Below are 17,962 nucleotides of genomic sequence, written 5' to 3'. Positions count from 1 at the left end.
AGTTTGAGGAGTAACAGGGACACTCTACAGAGACCCGACCCTGCAATTCTGGTCTGCCCAAATCCTCCCATGCAGACTGTTTGTGGCAATGGAAAAAAGCAAAGTCCAAATGGACCTGATTTCAAATCTTAGGCTGATCACTTCCACTATGTAATCTTGAGCAAGATGAATTTTTTGGAGGCTCAGTTTCCTCCTGGGTAAAACGTAAACAATAACTGCCAGCCTCTCAGAAGATACTCATGAGGTAAGAATGAGCTATTCCAGATGGAGCCTGGTGCAGGTTGACACCTCAGGGGCTCTCATAAGGGTGCCCTGCCCCTTTCTTTTCAGGAAATCAGGAGCCCTCATCTCCGTGTCGCCAGGGCTAGAACACCTGGTCAGTGAGTGGCACCCTCCCCTCCCCTAGCCCAATGCCCTGCCCTCTTTCCTGCTGGTTTCTCGGGGTGTCTCCCATGCCTGCCATCATGCAGGGGCCAGTGGAGGTGGGGGTTGGTCAGAGGGGGCTCACCAGGGCTCCTTCCAGGCACGTGGCATAGTTATAGCCCCGCCCCATGACCAGGAGCGACCTCTGTGTGTAGAGCTCCAAGGCCAGGTCGTGGATCTTCTCATCCAGTGACAACACTTCCTTGATCAGCTCTAAGTCAAGCACATAGCAGAGGGGGAGAGCCAGTCACACCAATTATAAAACAAGATTCACAAAGAAAAGTCATGGTGTATAAGACAAGGTTTTGGAACTCACATCACTTGCACACTTGCCTTCCTTGTATTAGTTTAAAAGGACTTTAAATGTAGATTATGGGAAATAGCTTGTGTTATCGGCCAGGATTTTATTGTGATGGTGATGCGTATTTGTGTTTATACTTTCCTGCGCACATAAGGTAAGAAGGGAAGTGTTATTTCTAGCTCCATTTTATAGGCAAGGCAACAGAGGTTCAGAGAGGCTAAATGCCCAGCTGACCAGCCACACAGCTGACACTCCATATTAATGCCCCTCATCTGGGCCACATGCCATGTCTGGAAACAAAGCCAGTGTAGGTTGGACCAGTACTTCTCAAACTTTTTGGTCTCAGGACTCCCTTACACTCTTAACGTTTACTGTGAATTTCTAAGAGCCTTTATTTTTGTGGGTTATAGCTATCAATATTTACCAGATTAGAAACTGAGAAAATTAAAGATACTTATTCATTTATTTAAAAATAACAATAAACCCATGAAATGAAAAAAATCAGTGAGAAGAGTGGCACTATTTTACATTTTTGCAAATATTTAATGCCTGACCTTTTCATAAAAGACAGATTCTCCTATCTGCTTCCTCATTCAATCTGTTGTGATATGTTTTTTGGTTGAAGTATAGGAAGAAAATCTGGCCTCACAGAGATTTGTAGTTGGAGAAAGAAGGCATATTTAAATACCTTTTTCAAATAATTGTGAATGTTCTTTGATAGTACACCAAACTTAAGAAGTGACAATTTCTTAAAAGGCTAGGTGCAAATGTGGAATCTGAGATCATATCAACAAACTTTTCCTACCTTGTTAACATTAAAATGTATTAGTCTATCTTGCACTTACTTAAGTGGGTCTTTTACATGTGCATAATTTTATAACACTGCATTGGCCATTTGCAAAATATTGGTTCACTGAGTTACGCAAATCTTCTAAAAATGGACACGTTTCATTATAAAGTATTTTTTAAAAAAATCATATTTGTTAAAATCACTGTGATCTCATCAGAGATGTTTCTGAGTATTGGGAGGAGGTCAAACTCGAGCTGACAGCTACAAGAATTCCAGATCCTGTTTCGGTTGAAAGCTCGAAGGTTATCATTAGCAACAAAAACTGTTATCAGTTGTTTTTCTCAAAGCGTCGGGATAACTTGGTTCACTTTTGAGAAGATGTCTGCCAAGTACCAACTCAGCTTGTTACTCAATCAATCATAGGGCGCTTTTCTCTGGAACAACCTCAGGGTGCTGCATACCTCCCATTTGTCACATAGAATATTAAAGAGTGTTGCAGTTTAATAAGACTAATGCATTTTACCTATCATCAAAGACATTCCTAAGTGAAGCTATGTGCATTTCTGTCATGGGAACAGTGTGGTGCCTCTGCCTTGAAATGTGCTAAAGTGCCAGTGGTGGCCACCATTGCCTTTGCAGATGTTCACACAGAGAGAAAGGCAAAAGCATCTTATTCACTATAAATAACATATTACTGAGAAAATAGTTTTGACTGAAAGGGACCCCAGGATTTTTGGGTCTACATCTTGGTAACTGCCTACTTAGCAGAATAGAGTCCTGTTTTTGCAGGATTATTATCTGGCTTAAAGTTAAGAAAGTTTTTCTTGTCAATAAATTTTCAGCATGTTGTCTTGGTCAGATTCAGACCCCTAGACCTTGTATGGTTACATGGTGGCTTTCCCTCACTGCCTTCTCTGGGGTTTGCCCTTGGTTTCAGAAGAAAGTCTGGTGAGACTGTGAAGGAGAGGTTTGGGCCAGGAAGAGGTGTGAGGCCATTCACTCCTTCTTGTGTATTTCCTGAGCAACTACTGAATGTCTGCCCTGGCTGGACACCTGGCATCCAGCAGTGACTCTGACAGACATGGTTGTGTGCTCACTGAGCTGACACGGTTGGGGAAGACAAGCCAATTCACAGGAGAACAGGTAATTTCAGATCATGGTATGTGCTATAAAGAAAAGAAATGGGCTAATGTTTTTTAGAGAGCTGGGCAGGGGATTAGTGCCCCTATTAGGGTGGCCAGGGAGGGTCCCAGAGGTGACATTTGAGCTGAGACTTGGGTGATGGGAGGTGTCAGTCATATGAAGAGCTGGAGGAAGAGGGTTTTGGTAGAGGAAAGAACCAGTGCAAAAGCCCTGTGGTGGAAAGAGCTTGGCATTGCTGAGGATCAGAAGGTCAGTGAGGCAGCTCAGGGAGGGGGAGGGAGCTCGATGAGGTCAGAGGCACAGGGGCCCAGAGTGCAGGGCTCCATGGCCTGGTGACGAGTGTGGACTTTAATCTTGGCCCAGTGGGGGCTGCTTCAGGGATTCAGTGGTAAGTAAAAGTTTTGAGGAGAAGGGAATGATTAACAGCATTGTTTATGGGAGAGAGTCAAGTAAGAGAGCAGCCAGGAACAGTCCACAGGATTTGATAATGAGCAGTTTAGCTCTGGAACATACCAGGTAAAGATCTCAGGCCATGGATGATCTCTCGCCTTCTGTTTTGTAGTGAAATGCGGTCTTCGGACATCATCAGACCAAACATCACCAGGGAGATGAACTGACTGGTGTAAGCCTGAGGACAAAACAGTGGTGCTAGCAGAGGCAGGGTGATGTGCATGTGGTGACCACTCAAGACGAGACAGATCCCTGGGCTCCCCTCTTGGCCCCCTGTCCACCCACCCAGCAGAGGCCCTCCTGCGGGTGCCCACATGGCTCCTTCTACCTTGGTGCTGGCCACGCCGATCTCCGGTCCTGCATTGATGTGGACTCCGCAGTCAGTCTCTCGGGAGATGGAGCTGCCCACAGTGTTGGTGACACCCACGGTCAGGGCCCGGCGGTCCTTACAGTAGCGCAGTGCCAGGAGGGTGTCTGCGGTCTCACCTGCCACACAGATCCTTCTTTTCAGCTCACAGGTATGTGGGCTCTGCCAGCCTTAACCCCCAGCCCCCAACTCATTTACTTCTGGTCCTTAGGCAGAAATTGATGTCCAGACACAGTCGGTGTGTGCTCAGAAAGGAAAATGCATGCTCAACAATTTTTCTGGTTGATTCTTTTTTTTTTTTTTTATGTAAGATGTTCTTTATTCAAGGGCTATGAATGCCAAAAACACAGTTAGCTCTTAGATCTTGAAAAAGGAAAGTTCTTCAGGTTTAAAAGTAAATAGGAAAATAAAACATTCATAGGGATTTGAATTTGAAGGTTGAAATTAATTTATCACTTCTCATTTTACCACTCAGTGTGAAGTGCATGTTCTAGGGGATGTTAAGACCTTTCTCATGAAAGTTGGTAAACTGTTCAACTGGATGGGGCCTCCACGTGGGGACCCTGACAGCACAGGCATATGGGAGTCACTCGATCACTTGGGTGTTTAGTAATGCAATTAATGTGGTTCATTGTGATCATTTATGTAACTAGAAGATGAAAGCTAATTAGTAAGTGGAACTAATTTGGAAGGAATTTATTAAAAGTTTGTTCATGATTAAGTGTTGAATAGAACATTTAAGTTCTACAATTGATGTTTTCAGGAAAAATATGTGAGATTATTTTTTCTAAAAATGGCTCAAGATTCTCTTGTCCCGGCTCTTCTCTAATCTAATTTCTCTTGAATATTAAGACAGAGTGGTTTATACATACTCCTCCACTTTCTCACTTCCCATTTCCTATTCAACACACTACAGTCTGGCCTTGTGCCCTGGCTGATTCTCAGATTCATGACTTTGCTACTATTTATGTGGCGAGTGCTTGCTCATCCACTGTCTCACTGAACTCTCATGACAACTCTGTAGGGGGCGTCATCCCCATTTTCCCTTGAGGATGAGGTACTCAGAGATGGAGGAAATCAATGCCTCACTCACTCAAGGCCAAGTAGCTGTGGGTGATAGAGTGGGCCTGGCTCCCAGTGCCCTTTCTTGGACTCTAAACTGCGTTATTCAGAATGGGCTGAGATTTAAGTTAAAAAGCAAGAATGCCCCTAGATGGTGTTTCTCAAACAGATCTTGTTTTAAAGGAAAACATTTCTTGTCCTAGTGTGTACTCAAATTATTTTTATAAAAAAGGTTAAATAGGTTCATGCATAAACCAGCACAAACTTCCTAGGTTTGTAAGTCCTAAAGAACTCAAGGTAAATTAAATATGATCCAGAACATAAAACCAAACATTCAATGTTCACACAGCCACCACTCTTGGCTGTGCTGTCCTAACTTCTCTGCAGTGCAGGCTGGTGCTACTATGGCCCAATTCTCCTCTCCTGTTTCTGCTCAGACTTGCATCCAGTGCACTGGGGTGCCACACGGCCTTTCCTCGGCGCCTATGGGAGCGGGGGAGCTCTATCTTCATCGGCAACGCCCCCATTTTTGATACAGCTAAAAAAAATTTAATGTAAAGGGCTGAACAAAATGAAACTTTAAACCCCTTCTATGAAGTCACTCAGGAGGTGCCACTGCATTATGTTCACATTAAAACCACCTCTGTTCTTTGGTTAGTGGCTTCCACCAATTCATGAAACATTTTTAGGCTCTGACGGGATTGTAAACCCAAAGGTAACAGTGGCAACTGAAGTCAGAGGGCAGCACCTGGGTATGAGGTGGTCAGCTAGATGGTGGGTGTGTCTGTGTTAGTTTTTCTTAGCTTGTTACTGAAATGGAAATGGTATTGAAAATTCATAATGAAAGCAGTATAAAAAGATATTAGGGTATCGCTGTTAGTGCGTCAACTGTGATAGTGACATTGGTGTGATATTTTTTCTTTTATCATTTAGAGATACGTTCTGAAATATTTATGGATGAAATAACATGATGTCTGAGACTGACTTTAAAATAACCCAGTGAAGGGGAGGGGTTAAAGTGAATATGAACACAAGATGGGTGAGTTATTCCATAACATAACTGCTGAGCCTAGGTGCTTCTTTATGCAAGTCTCTCTTTTATAAAAGTTTGGGATTTTCCATAATTCAGTGTTATAAAAATCCTCCTAGAGCTCATGGGGTCTCCAAGCATATGGCCATGGATCATCTCCCTGACCCTCCGTCCTGCCTTGAGCTGGAGCAAACACCCAAGCCTAGTGTTAGAATGCCACCCAGGCAGGGTTTCCTGAGCTGAGGGTAGCCTGGGCTATCTACGCCTGAGTAGTGTCTCTCCATGCCTCCCACTGTTGGGTTGCAACTGTATGGTGCCCACACAGTTCTTGAAGTGACTCTCAACCAGCAGAATTAAACTCCCCTCTAATTTAAACCCAGCACACATTTCTGAGTATCTCGGTGAGTGGTCCCTTAAGTCCTGGACTTGGAACAGCAGGAGGAGAGAGAACCTGGCTGCATGGCCCTCCCCATAAAATGGGACAGTGGCTGATGGCTCTGAGGGTTGAATGACCCTGTGCATGAGAGATTGTGGCACATGGTCTGTGTGCAGAGAACTTCATGCGATGAAGGAGGGAGGGAGCTGCATGGTGTGTCACCGAGAGGACAGAGCCCTGAGATGAACTAATGAAAACCTGTAACCCTTACCTGACTGGCTTATGAAAAAGCAAACGTCATCCCTGAACACAGGTGTGTTCCTGTCCAGAAAATCACTAGCGAGTTCAACCATCACCGGGAGCTCGGTCAGTTCCTCCAAAACTTGCCGCGTCTGAAGCCAACAAGAAACGGGACTAAAGTCAGTCATGAACACCGCAGGGACAAAGGCGGCTGGGCTTCTAAGACAGTTTATGAAATGGCACCTCTGCGTCCAGGTGAGCAGGGAACTTCAGGCATTCACAGGCCAAACTGCAGGAGAAAGGGCTCCATGCCAGTTCTCATACTGGCTCATGGCACCAAATTTGGAAGGCCAAATGCATGACAGCATTTAAGACTCATCTTGTCCTAGCCAACACTGCCTCCCAGGCACTATCAAGGGCCCAGCATGTTGCACTTACAGCCACAGCAGCATGGTAGCTAGTTCCACAGCCAATCACGATGAGCCGTCGGCATCGTCTGATCTCCTTCAAGTGGTCCTTCAAGCCGCCCAGAAGCACTGCAGGACACATGCAGTGTGTTAATGCTGACACGAGACAGGGATTGTGCATTGGCCCAGGGCTCGGACGAGGGATTACCTGTGTTGGTCTCAAAATTCACCCGACCTCTCATGGTATTGAAAACTGATTCTGGCTGTTCAAATATCTCCTTCTGCATAAATGCACTGAAGTTACCTGGTCAAACAAACATCAACAGGATGTCAATTTTAATTTTGTTACACTTTCACTGCTTAGCTTTTAATCAAGAGCAGTTGTTATGCAGTTAGTCACAGAGACACATGTAAAGGCTACTGCAGATTACAAAAGGTGCCTCTAGGTATTGTCCCACCTGATACTCATGGTGACAAGCCAGGTAAGGTATGATTATTATCTTCAATGTGCATATCAGATCCTGCAACTTGAGGAAGGGAGGGATGTAAGTAACAAATGCATGGCTGGCCTTTCTGGGCCACGCTCTTCTTAGCAAGGCCAGAGGAAAGTAAAATGCTTTACTTCCTAACACCCACCTACTTAGGGAAGTACAAATTAAGCGAGCCTAAGGAAATAGGCAATTTTTAAAATCCAAATACCCTCTTATACTCTGTATTAAAACAAAAACCAAAAAATCTTTTCAGCCACATATTTCTAGGGCTCTGATGTGAATGAAACCGGATGACATCTAAGACCCCCGACAGGTGCTGTGCCTGATGCCTGTCGACAGGTGTCCACAGTCAGGGCGGGAGTGTCCTCTGGGATACACACACACATGATGCCAAGCATCACAGTGTCCCTGTCTGCTGCCCTCGGCAGAGAACTTGTAGAAAGAGTGCCATGAAGCAAAGAGAGCAAGTGAGGAGGGGTCGGGCCATTGCAGATACGGACCAGGGAAGGGCTCTCTGAGGGGGTGATGTTTCAGGGGAGATGATCAAAAGGAGCTGGTCCTGTGCGAAGCTGAGTGAGTGCAATGACCCCCAGGGGAGCAAGCACTCCGCCTGTCTGAGTAACAGTGAGGCAGCCAGGGTGGGCGGGGTGGGGCACAGTGGGGAAGAGTTGTGCAAGGTGGGGCCAGGCTGCGTGTGGATGGCTGTGGGCTGTGGCAGGGAGTGTGGGTTTTATGCTAAGAACAGTGGGAAGCCACTGGAGGGCTTTACCCAGCAGGATAAGAGGGTATGATTCACATTCTTAAACGTTTACCCAGGCTGCCCTGTGGAGAGGAGGGTGTAGGGACACAAGTGTGGGTGCAGGAAGATAGGCTCCCCTCACAAGGAGAAAGTAGTCCACAGCCCCCCGTTACTGCAGGCCTCTCATCCAGAGAAGCAATGATGCCTGGGGTGTAGGAATGTGTCCCAGAGAATATGTAAAGGGAGGTAGTTGATGGACTGGGGTCAGTTCAAGCAGGGAGACCTGGTGCCGGGACATGGTCAGAAGCCCCCTTTGGAGTAGCCAGGCCAGGCGCCCCACATCCCCTGAGATGTACGAACCACAGACCACCTGCAGCCCGACTCCGGTGCTCACAGCAGGCAGGAAGGCGGTAGTGCCCACCCATGACAGGGCAGAGAGTCTCAGGAGCTCCCCCACAGAGCACCTGCCCCATGAGGCTGCTGCACAGGGACCCTCAGAGGACACCTGCCTTTCATGATTTGCTGCAATTCCATCTGCAAGGTCTGTATGGCTCGAGATGGGTCATCACTAGCCGAACGCTTGACCCGGTGAATAGAGAGTTTCCCATCAGCCACTGCAGCAATGTCATCATCCTCAAGGAAGATGACCCGGTTGGTGTGTTCTATGATAGCGCTGGAGCAGGGAAAATATGGGTGTCAGAGATGGGGCCTGTCCTTGACAGTTACAAGATGTGGGTCCATATCAGTAACACTGAATAGCATTTTAGGATATGGCATATAAACATTGATTCATACCTTCCGCCCCTCCCCTCCACCCAGAACTATTTTGAAGCCAGTCCCAGACATCAAATCATCTGTAAACCTTTTAGCTTATAGCTCTAAAAGACAAGGATTATTTTTCACCCTACTATAATACCATTATCACGTCTAAGAGTAATAGTTATTCCTTCATAACATCAAGTACCCAGTATGTTCAAATTTCCCCAGTAATCGCATAGATGTTCTTTTATAATTGCTTTCCTCGAATCAGGATCCAAACAATGTCACCTTTGGAGAATGCTCAGGAACCAACACATTCTGAATCATAAAGGGAAAGAATGAAACATTTATCTTGCCTTTCCAAATGACCTTTCAGAATAACCACAGTTTATGAAGGCAAGTTTCTCTTTATAGGTGAAATATAGCTAATAAAGAAGGAATGATAGAATTATAATAATCAACTTATGAATTCCTAATCATTAATAGCCCTAATCAAGGTCCATCAGTGGCTAATGAAATGAAGAAATGAAAAGCTAAGAGCAGCTTTATAATGGATGGATAAGGCTCCTGATCTTTGAACTCCCTGTTCAATTTTAACAGTACTACAAAAAGACAATGAGACATAGTGCCTCCTGATGGAAGGACACACTACCTATTAAATAGTCTTGCCAAAAAAGAAAAAATCAAACCTGAAGATCAAGCTTCTAGACACCTGTAAACTTGTTTGCAGGAAATACGGTGAACAGAAGAACATGGAGGAGACACTCAACAAAATCCATATAGTGGGAAACTCATTAGGACAGATGACTCCTTTTCTTACACACACACACACACACACACACACACACAAGGCAAGAAAAAGGGGGGGGGGACTTAAAAGCAAACTATAAGATATATCCACTAATGAAATGTGCAGTCATTGTGTTTATTTTTATAGTAACTTTCTCTGTGTGGAAATAATTATTTTTCCCTTGAGATGGAAACGGAAAGTTTCTTTTAAAAATAAAATTGTTAGAAAAGTTGGTAAATGAAAAAGAAAGTTAGGTAATCAATAGTACAGGTGGTACATAGATATGGTAAAAACCATGAAGGTGGTACCTGAAGGACCATGGGAGAAAAAAACTCTCATTCTACCAAGTGCTACACCAACACGTGCCCTGTGCAGAAAAATGAGCATTTAAAACTCCTGATGCAAAGTTAAAAAGAGAAATAATCAAGTTCTATGGCTCTAAGAGAGGTGTCTCCAGATCCTAGGGAAGAAAGACAAAGAAGGACGGAAAGCCACTGCACTGGAAAAAATATTTTAAACAATATACATTCTTTGGATAAAAAGCAGAAAACACAGGCAACAAGAGGAAGAAGTAAAAATGGCCCGATTCAATCTCCGGCAGATAAATGCTACTTACATTGTACTGTCCTTCAGACAGTGCTTAATACGTCTGTTTGTAGTCACATGTGTGTGTACATCTGCATGTTTAAATATAATTACTGTTTTAATTTACAAAATGGATGGCAGTCATCAAAATTACTGGCCCAGGAATTAGACCTGAGGTGGAATCCTCATCCCTGTCTCTTACCAGCCTGTGCCCTCGGGCAACACAGACATGACCCCTCTGAGCCCGTCTCGGGTTCCTCTGCTTTAAACTGGGAGATGACCACTGTGCCTTCACCAGAGGTTTGTTGTGATTATTAAATGGGATAGTCTTGGTGAAGCCCTCAGCACAGTGTCCAGCCGTAAGTGCACAGCAATGCTGGCCACTGTTGTCACGAGAGCTCTATGTGCCTTTGTACCTGAGAGGGTCACCTTTGTCACTCTTATTTTTCAATATATGCTTTTTCATCTACATGCAATACATTATAGAATCACTTTATTAAGTTCCAAAAACCTAAACAAACAAAATAATGTCAGGGATTTTAATTATAGCATCGAATTTACAGATTAAGAAGAGTCAATATCTTTAAAAATAATTTCTAATTATTAAATTAACTTTAAACCAATTAATGTTTTCAGAATAATATTAAGGCTTCTTACCAAGGAATGTGGAATCTCTCCCTTTATTCAAATCTCTTCTTATTTCTCATGGTAAACTTCTGTAGTCTTCTCCAAACAGGTTCTGGGACTATTTTTATTTAAATTTATTTTAAGGGATTAAAACTTTTTTTTCAGCTGTGGTAAATAGATTCCTTTTTTAGTTCAACAAAGGTTTGCTGAGAGCCTACTGTGCCAGTCACTTGTGGAGACATGAAGGGGAACAGGATAGATGTGGTCCCCTACCACCCACCTCACTGAGCTGACAGCAAAGTGGCTACTGCTGGAATGTCGAATTTCTACACCTTTATACTCTGACCAGCCACGAGTATTACTTCTAACAGCCTTTCAGGTGGATTTTTAAAGTATATAATTGTATTGCCTACAAATAATTCTTTAATCTCCTTTCAAGCATTTGTCTTTTTTTTTTTTTTTTGAGAAACATCTACCATACTTCATTGAATACAAGGTAACATTGATCTTTTTTTTTTTTTTAACATAACAATTTTCAATGTAATCAAATCTCATTTTTATAACTAACTACTTCACAACAAGTAACATGCTAAGGCAACATCAATAGATGAAAAAAGGTAGTCCCTGGCCCCAAGGAATGTTGCCCAGGAGAAGAGAGAGATATGTAAAAAATACAATTACAATACAGTGTAGCAAGTGCAACAATCAGGCATGCAGAAGTGCAAGGGTAGCAAAAAGGAGCATGTGATCACAACACTAAAAAGAAGACTGCACAAAAGACACAATATGTAAATTGAGTTTTGAAAAATGAAGTGGGTTTCCCAGATGCCCCATAGGGAGAAAGGAATTCTTGGAGGAGGGAAAAGCATATTCAAGACAGTGAATTGTTCATATAATCCTAGAAGTGAAGTAGTCAATGGCAGGAGAAATGATTGGACACAGGCGTCATGAATACTTGTATGTCTGCATTTTACCAAGTCCATTCTAAAGGAAACTTTGTGGATCAACTCGGGGGTGGGGGGCCGTGGGGGGACAGAACTAGTCATTCCTGCAAGAAACACTGGAACCAGTTTCTACCAACCCACCAAAAAAACTACTTCAAAGGCAACATGGTATCACAGAAAGGGCTAGTTTTTTTGTTTGTTTGTTTTTAGTTCATTAGGCCTCACTTAAAATTCTGATTCCACAATACACTTGCTGTGGGATCTTGAAAACACTCATAACCTTTGCAAGTTTCAGTATAGTAAGTTTATGTGATTACCTTCATGTGTAATATCCCTGCATTGCAATCTTAACGGAAACTCAAGTTCAGGTCAAAGACAAGTTTCTCTGTGACTTCTCCTCTGAATTTTTTTTTTTTAACAGCTTTATTGGAGTATAATTGCTTTACAATGGTGTGTTAGTTCCTGCTTTATAACAAAGTGAATCAGTTATACATATACATATGTTCCCATATCTCTTCCCTCAGGCGTCTCCCTCCCTCCCACCCTCCCTATCCCACCCCTCTAGGTGGTCACAAACCACCGAGCTGATCTCCCTGTGCTATGCGGCTGCTTCTCACTAGCTATCTATTTTACATTTGGTAGTGTATATATGTCCATGCCACTCTCTCACTTTGTCCCAGCTTACCCTTCCCCCTCCCCATATCCTCAAGTCCATTCTCTAGTAGGTCTGTGTCTTTATTCCCATCTTATCCCTAGGTTCTTCATGACCTTTTTTTTTTTTTCTTAGATTCCATATATATGTGTTAGCATACGGTATTTGTTTTTCTCTTTCTGGCTTACTTCACTCTGTATGACAGACTCTAACTCCATCCACCTCACTACAAATACCTCCATTTCATTTCTTTTTATGGCTGAGTAATATTCCATTGTATATATGTGCCACATCTTCTTTATCCATTCATCCGATGATGGACACTTAGGTTGCTTCCATGTCCTGGCTATTGTAAATAGAGCTGCAATGAACATTTTGGTACATGACTCTTTTTGAATTATGGTTTTCTCAGGGTATATGCCCAGTAGTGGGATTGCTGGGTCGTATGGTAGTTCTATTTTTAGTTTTTTAAGGAACCTCCATACTGTTCTCCATAGTGGCTGTATCAATTTACATTCCCACCAACAGTGCAAGAGGGTTCCCTTTTCTCCACACCCTCTCCAGCATTTATTGTTTCTAGATTTTTTGATGATGGCCATTCTGACCGGTGTGAGATGATATCTCATTGTAGTTTTGATGTGCATTTCTCTAATGATTAATGATGTTGAGCATTCTTTCATGTGTCTGTTGGCAATCTGTATATCTTCTTTGGAGAAATGTCTATTTAGGTCTTCTGCCCATTTTTGGATTGGGTTGTTTGTTTTTTTGTTATTGATCTGCATGAGCTGCTTGTAAATTTTGGAGATTAATCCTTTGTCAGTTGCTTCACTTGCAAATATTTTCTCCCATTCTGAGGGTTGTCTTTTGGTCTTGTTTATGGTTTCCTTTGCCGTGCAAAAGCTTTTAAGTTTCATTAGGTCCCATTTGTTTATTTTTGTTTATATTTCCATTTCTCTAGGAGGTGGGTCAAAAAGGATCTTGCTGTGATTTATGTCATAGAGTGGTAACATTGATCTTAAGATCGTGATTATTTTATATACTTCTAAGAAGTATATAAAAACTGTAGCAAATTATAATTGCCAGATGCCACTTACAGATGCTAAAATCTATAGAATAATTGCATGTCCTAGAATCACTGAAATAATATTAGCTTCTCATTGAAATGGTGCCCTAAGGAACACAGTTTGGGAAATGTTGACCTTTCCTATCAGCATTAAGTACAATGCTGGCTGTGGGCTGAAATAGGCCTTGCAGCCTGGGCTGTAGGTTCTCGTTACTTCATGTGTCCCAGGAGACCTCACCTGGTGTCCTCCCTGCTTCACAGCAAGGCCTTACCAGAGGCTGGTGGGAAAGAGGCATAATAAAGGTTTGGATAAAGGAGGTAGTAATTGTGGTGTTTATCGTGGTTTTCTATTTCAACTAGCAGGAAAATGTTTTGGTCTTTTCTCTATGTGTGTATACATTTTTTGTACTAAAAGGGGCATGAAGCCGACTTTCTCAAATTTCAGAATTACTGTTTGGTGTATTGATGCGAACATGGACTTTGGAATCTACTGGACCAAAACCCTCAATCTTGGCTCTGTCTTTTATGAATGGTCAGAACTCTGGCAAAGGCAGGCAAGGTTCAGGAAGGACCAAAGGTCTAGAGACACTTGCCCCATCTAAAGGGAGCAGACTTTGAATGGCCCCAAAGAGGGCTGGGGGGAGCAGTCTGGTGTGCTCAGATCTGCTGGGTTTTTAGAAAAGCTAGAAATTCAGATTTTTATGGGAAATTTCCCAATTTTAAAATGTTGGCAACTAATTCATTTATTCTGTACAGGCCCAAAACATTGTGTAGATCAGTAGACCTTGCCTTTGGCCACCAGGGCTGCTGATGACAGCCATGTAAAAAGTGCTCACTGGGCAAGGATTCCCTCAGGAGGGCCACCAAGAGCTGAAATCTGCCATCACCGCTTCCCCTTGCTGACCCTTGAGAAAACAGCTCAAACGGGGGAGTAAGTAAGAAATGGGGGTGTTTAGCCAGTCATTCTTGATTACATAATCCTAGGAAAGAAAGGAAACAAGGTGTAGCTACCTTGCATCAGAAGCAAAGAAGAATTCCACTGCTTTATCGCCTACAGCATGAAGGCAGGTCGAGCTGTCCAGCCTCTTCATCCTTGTTTTACAGATATTCTTCACATTCTCAATATTGCCTAGCAAGTGAAGGAAAGGATCACAAATCCCGTTAGACTATTTTCTTGGAACAACACGAAGAAGCCAACTTTCCCTTTGAATATGTGTGGGAGAAATGTGCAGTTTTTAGCTTTGGCTGCATCAGCCGAATTGTGTAAAAGATCCCCAAATAGTAAGAGCACTGAATCGGCTATTAACAAAACAAACCAAATCAACACTCCAATCAGGGCACAGGTGCCTTTATATAACAGAACCACAGCAGCAGCTCCCTCAACTTGGTATGTATTTGAAAATATCCACAAGAAAAAGCTTTTGAAAAACTGGAGCCAAGTCCCAGTTGCATGAAAACCTTTTGGACCTGGCCCTAGCAGAGTGAAGGAAGGCATCCTGCCTCTGAGGGGAGCTGCCGGCACCAGAACAGTGCTGCGCTGTTCACGTCCTTCTCAAGAAACTTACGTGTCCTGTATAAGATGGGGATCTGTTCTGTGGAGAGTTTGTATTTGCTCCTCACTCCAATGAGCAGGGGGCTGCCTCTCCTGTAGGGACAACAGGGAATCGAGTTACCCATTGCCTTGACACCCTGGGCCGGGCTGGATGTCCTCTGAGCACTGAAGAGAGGGTCCCCGCATCTAGCCCTGTCCCCAGTGCAAAGTGCTCCCAAGACATCCCAAAGATTGTCCCAGAAGTTATAGAGCCATTAATTATAGACAATTTCGAAAAGTAAAGCTTTACGGCTTCTTCACACTATCTTCTTCTGCAAACTAGTAATAACATGAAAATAGATTTTAAAAGGAGTTTCAAAATTTGATGGGGACCAACTGGCATTTTATAATTCTATGATTTGAAAGACTTAAATTCCAAATGGTAAATTAGTTCCTGTCCCAGAAAAAAATAAAATCATAATATATTCACATAATTTCCTGCCTAGATTCTATGACAGTTTGGTCCACAGGTGCATTCTCAGTGGCTCCCCAGTGCCTTCACAATGAAGCCTGCAACCACAGGGCAACCTAGATCCTGCAGAGCTGGGCCTCTGCCCACCTCCCCACTCCCCACCAGCTCTCGAGTTTCATAGGGCAGTGTCCCTACAATCTTGTTCGCTCTTGTCACCCATGCCTGGCATACAAAAGGTGTCAGTAAGCACACACTGAGACTAGAAGAGCCTCAAGTCCCACCAGTGCCCCTCCCCATCACCATCCTGGCCTAACTGCAGATCCCTAAAGCGCCACAGTCACTCTGGGCTCCTTGCCTTTGCTCACGCTGGTTTCTCTGCCTGCCTTCCCCAGGCTGACACCTACTTCCCCTTAGGCCCCCTGTGCACTGCCTCCCAACCCTCATCACAGAGCATCACCATCTTCTGCCCTGCTCTGTCCTCCTGCACAACTGTCCAGTCCTTAAGGCAGGGGTCCCCAACCCACGGGCCACAGTATCGATCCGTGGCCTGATAGGAACAAGGCAACATAGCAGGCGCTGAGTGGCGGGCGGGCAAGTGAGCAAAGCTCCATCTATATTTACAGCCGCTCCCCATCGTTCGCATTACTGCCTGAGCTCTGCCTCCTGTCAGATCAGCAGTGGCATTAGATTCTCATAGGAGTGCAAACCCTACTATGAACTGCGCATGCGAGGGATCTAGGTTGCCAGCTCCTTATGAGAATCTAATGCCTGATGATCTGAGATGGAGCTGAGGCGGTGATGCTAGCACTGGGGAGTGGCTGCAAATACAGATTATCATTAGCAGAGAGGTTTGACTGCACAGAGACTGTAATAAATCAACTGCTTGCAGACTCATATCAAAACCCAATTGGTTGCTCAAGGAACATTCTCCAGGATAGATCATATCTTGGGTCACAAATCAAGCCTTGGTAAATTTAAGAAAATTGAAATCGTATCAAGTATCTTTTCCGACCACAATGCTATGAGACTAGATATCAATTTCAGGAAAAGATCTGTAAAAAATACAAACACATGGAGGCTACACAATACGCTACTTAATAACGAAGTGATCACTGAAGAAATCAAAGGGGAAATCAAACAATACCTAGAAACAAATGACAATGGAGACAGGACGACCCAAAACCTATGGGATGCAGCAAAAGCAGTTCTAAGAGGGAAGTTTATAGCAATACAAGCCTACATCAAGAAACAGGAAACATCTCGAATAAACGACTTAACCTTCCACCTAAAGCAATTAGAGAAACAAGAACAAAAAAACCCCAAAGCTAGCAGAAGGAAAGAAATCATAAAGATCAGATCAGAAATAAATGAAAAAGAAATGAAGGAGATAATAGCAAAGATCAATAAAACTAAAAGCTGGTTCTTTGAGAAGATAAACAAAATTGATAAACCATTAGCCAGACTCATCAAGAGAAAAAGGGAGAAGACTCAAATCAATAGAATTAGAAATGAAAAAGGAGAAGTAACCACTGACACTGCAGAAATACAAATGATCATGAGAGATTACTACAAGCAACTCTATGCCAATAAAATGGACAACCTGGAAGAAATGGACAGATTCTTAGAAATGCACAACCTGCCGAGACTGAACCAGGAAGAAATAGAAAATATGAACAGACCAATCACAAGCACTGAAATTGAAACTGTGATTAAAAATCTTCCAACAAACAAAAGCCCAGGACCAGATGGCTTCACTGGCGAATTCTATCAAACATTTAGAGAAGAGCTAACACCTATCCTTCTCAAACTCTTCCAAAATATTGCAGAGGGAGGAACACTCCCCAACTCATTCTACGAGGCCACCATCACCCTGATACCAAAACCAGACAAAGATGTCACAAAGAAAGAAAACTACAGGCCAGTATCACTGATGAACATAGATGCAAAAATCCTCAACAAAATACTAGCAAACAGAATCCAACAGCACATTAAAGGGATCATACAACATGATCAAGTGGGGTTTATTCCAGGAATGCAAGGATTCTTCAATATACGCAAATCAATCAACGTGATACATCATATTAACAAACTGAAGGAGAAAAACCATATGATCATCTCAATAGATGCAGAGAAAGCTTTCGACAAAATTCAACACCCACTTATGATAAAAGCCCTGCAGAAAGTAGGCATAGAGGGAACTTTCCTCAGCATAATAAAGGCCATATATGACAAACCCACAGCCAATATTGTCCTCAATGGTGAAAAACTGAAACCATTTCCACTAAGATCAGAAAAAGACAAGGTTGCCCACTCTCACCACTATTATTCAACATAGTTTTGGAAGTGTTAGCCACAGCAATCAGAGAAGAAAAAGAAGTAAAAGGAATCCAAATCGGAAAAGAAGAAGTAAAGCTGTCACTGTTTGCAGATGACATGATACTATACATAGAGAATCCTAAAGTTGCCACCAGAAAACTACTAGAGCTAATCAATGAATTTGGTAAAGTAGCAGGATACAAAATTAATGCACAGAAATCTCTTGCATTCCTATACACTAATGATGAAAAATCTGAAAGTGAAATTAAGAAAACACTTCCGTTTACCATTGCAACAAAAGAGTAAAATATCTAGGAATAAACCTACCTAAGGAGACAAAAGACCTGTATGCAGAAAATTATAAGACACTGATGAAAGAAATTAAAGATGATACAAATAGATGG

The 17,962-nt window shown here is 43.0% G+C and overlaps 1 protein-coding gene across 1 annotated transcript in view; it reads right to left on the bottom strand.

The window, feature by feature from the left end:
• The window catches only part of GFPT2 (glutamine-fructose-6-phosphate transaminase 2), a 47,532-nt gene that overhangs the window by 4,900 nt on the left and 24,670 nt on the right, over positions 1-17,962 (bottom strand). The window contains exons 8-16 of the mRNA XM_082379312.1: positions 14,805-14,884; positions 14,251-14,368; positions 8,329-8,492; positions 6,798-6,893; positions 6,621-6,718; positions 6,214-6,334; positions 3,436-3,593; positions 3,171-3,285; positions 509-636 (exon numbers count right to left, since the gene is read on the bottom strand). Coding sequence (XP_082235438.1) covers positions 509-636; positions 3,171-3,285; positions 3,436-3,593; positions 6,214-6,334; positions 6,621-6,718; positions 6,798-6,893; positions 8,329-8,492; positions 14,251-14,368; positions 14,805-14,884 — 1,078 coding nt within the window. The remainder of the gene's footprint in view (positions 1-508; positions 637-3,170; positions 3,286-3,435; positions 3,594-6,213; positions 6,335-6,620; positions 6,719-6,797; positions 6,894-8,328; positions 8,493-14,250; positions 14,369-14,804; positions 14,885-17,962) is intronic.

This window comes from Balaenoptera borealis (genome assembly GCF_965194805.1).
Source record: "Balaenoptera borealis genome assembly, chromosome: 2".
Lineage (NCBI taxonomy): Eukaryota > Metazoa > Chordata > Mammalia > Artiodactyla > Balaenopteridae > Balaenoptera > Balaenoptera borealis.
The sequence above is the reverse complement of the archived record's forward strand: the minus strand, read 5'-3'. Positions and strand labels throughout refer to the sequence as shown.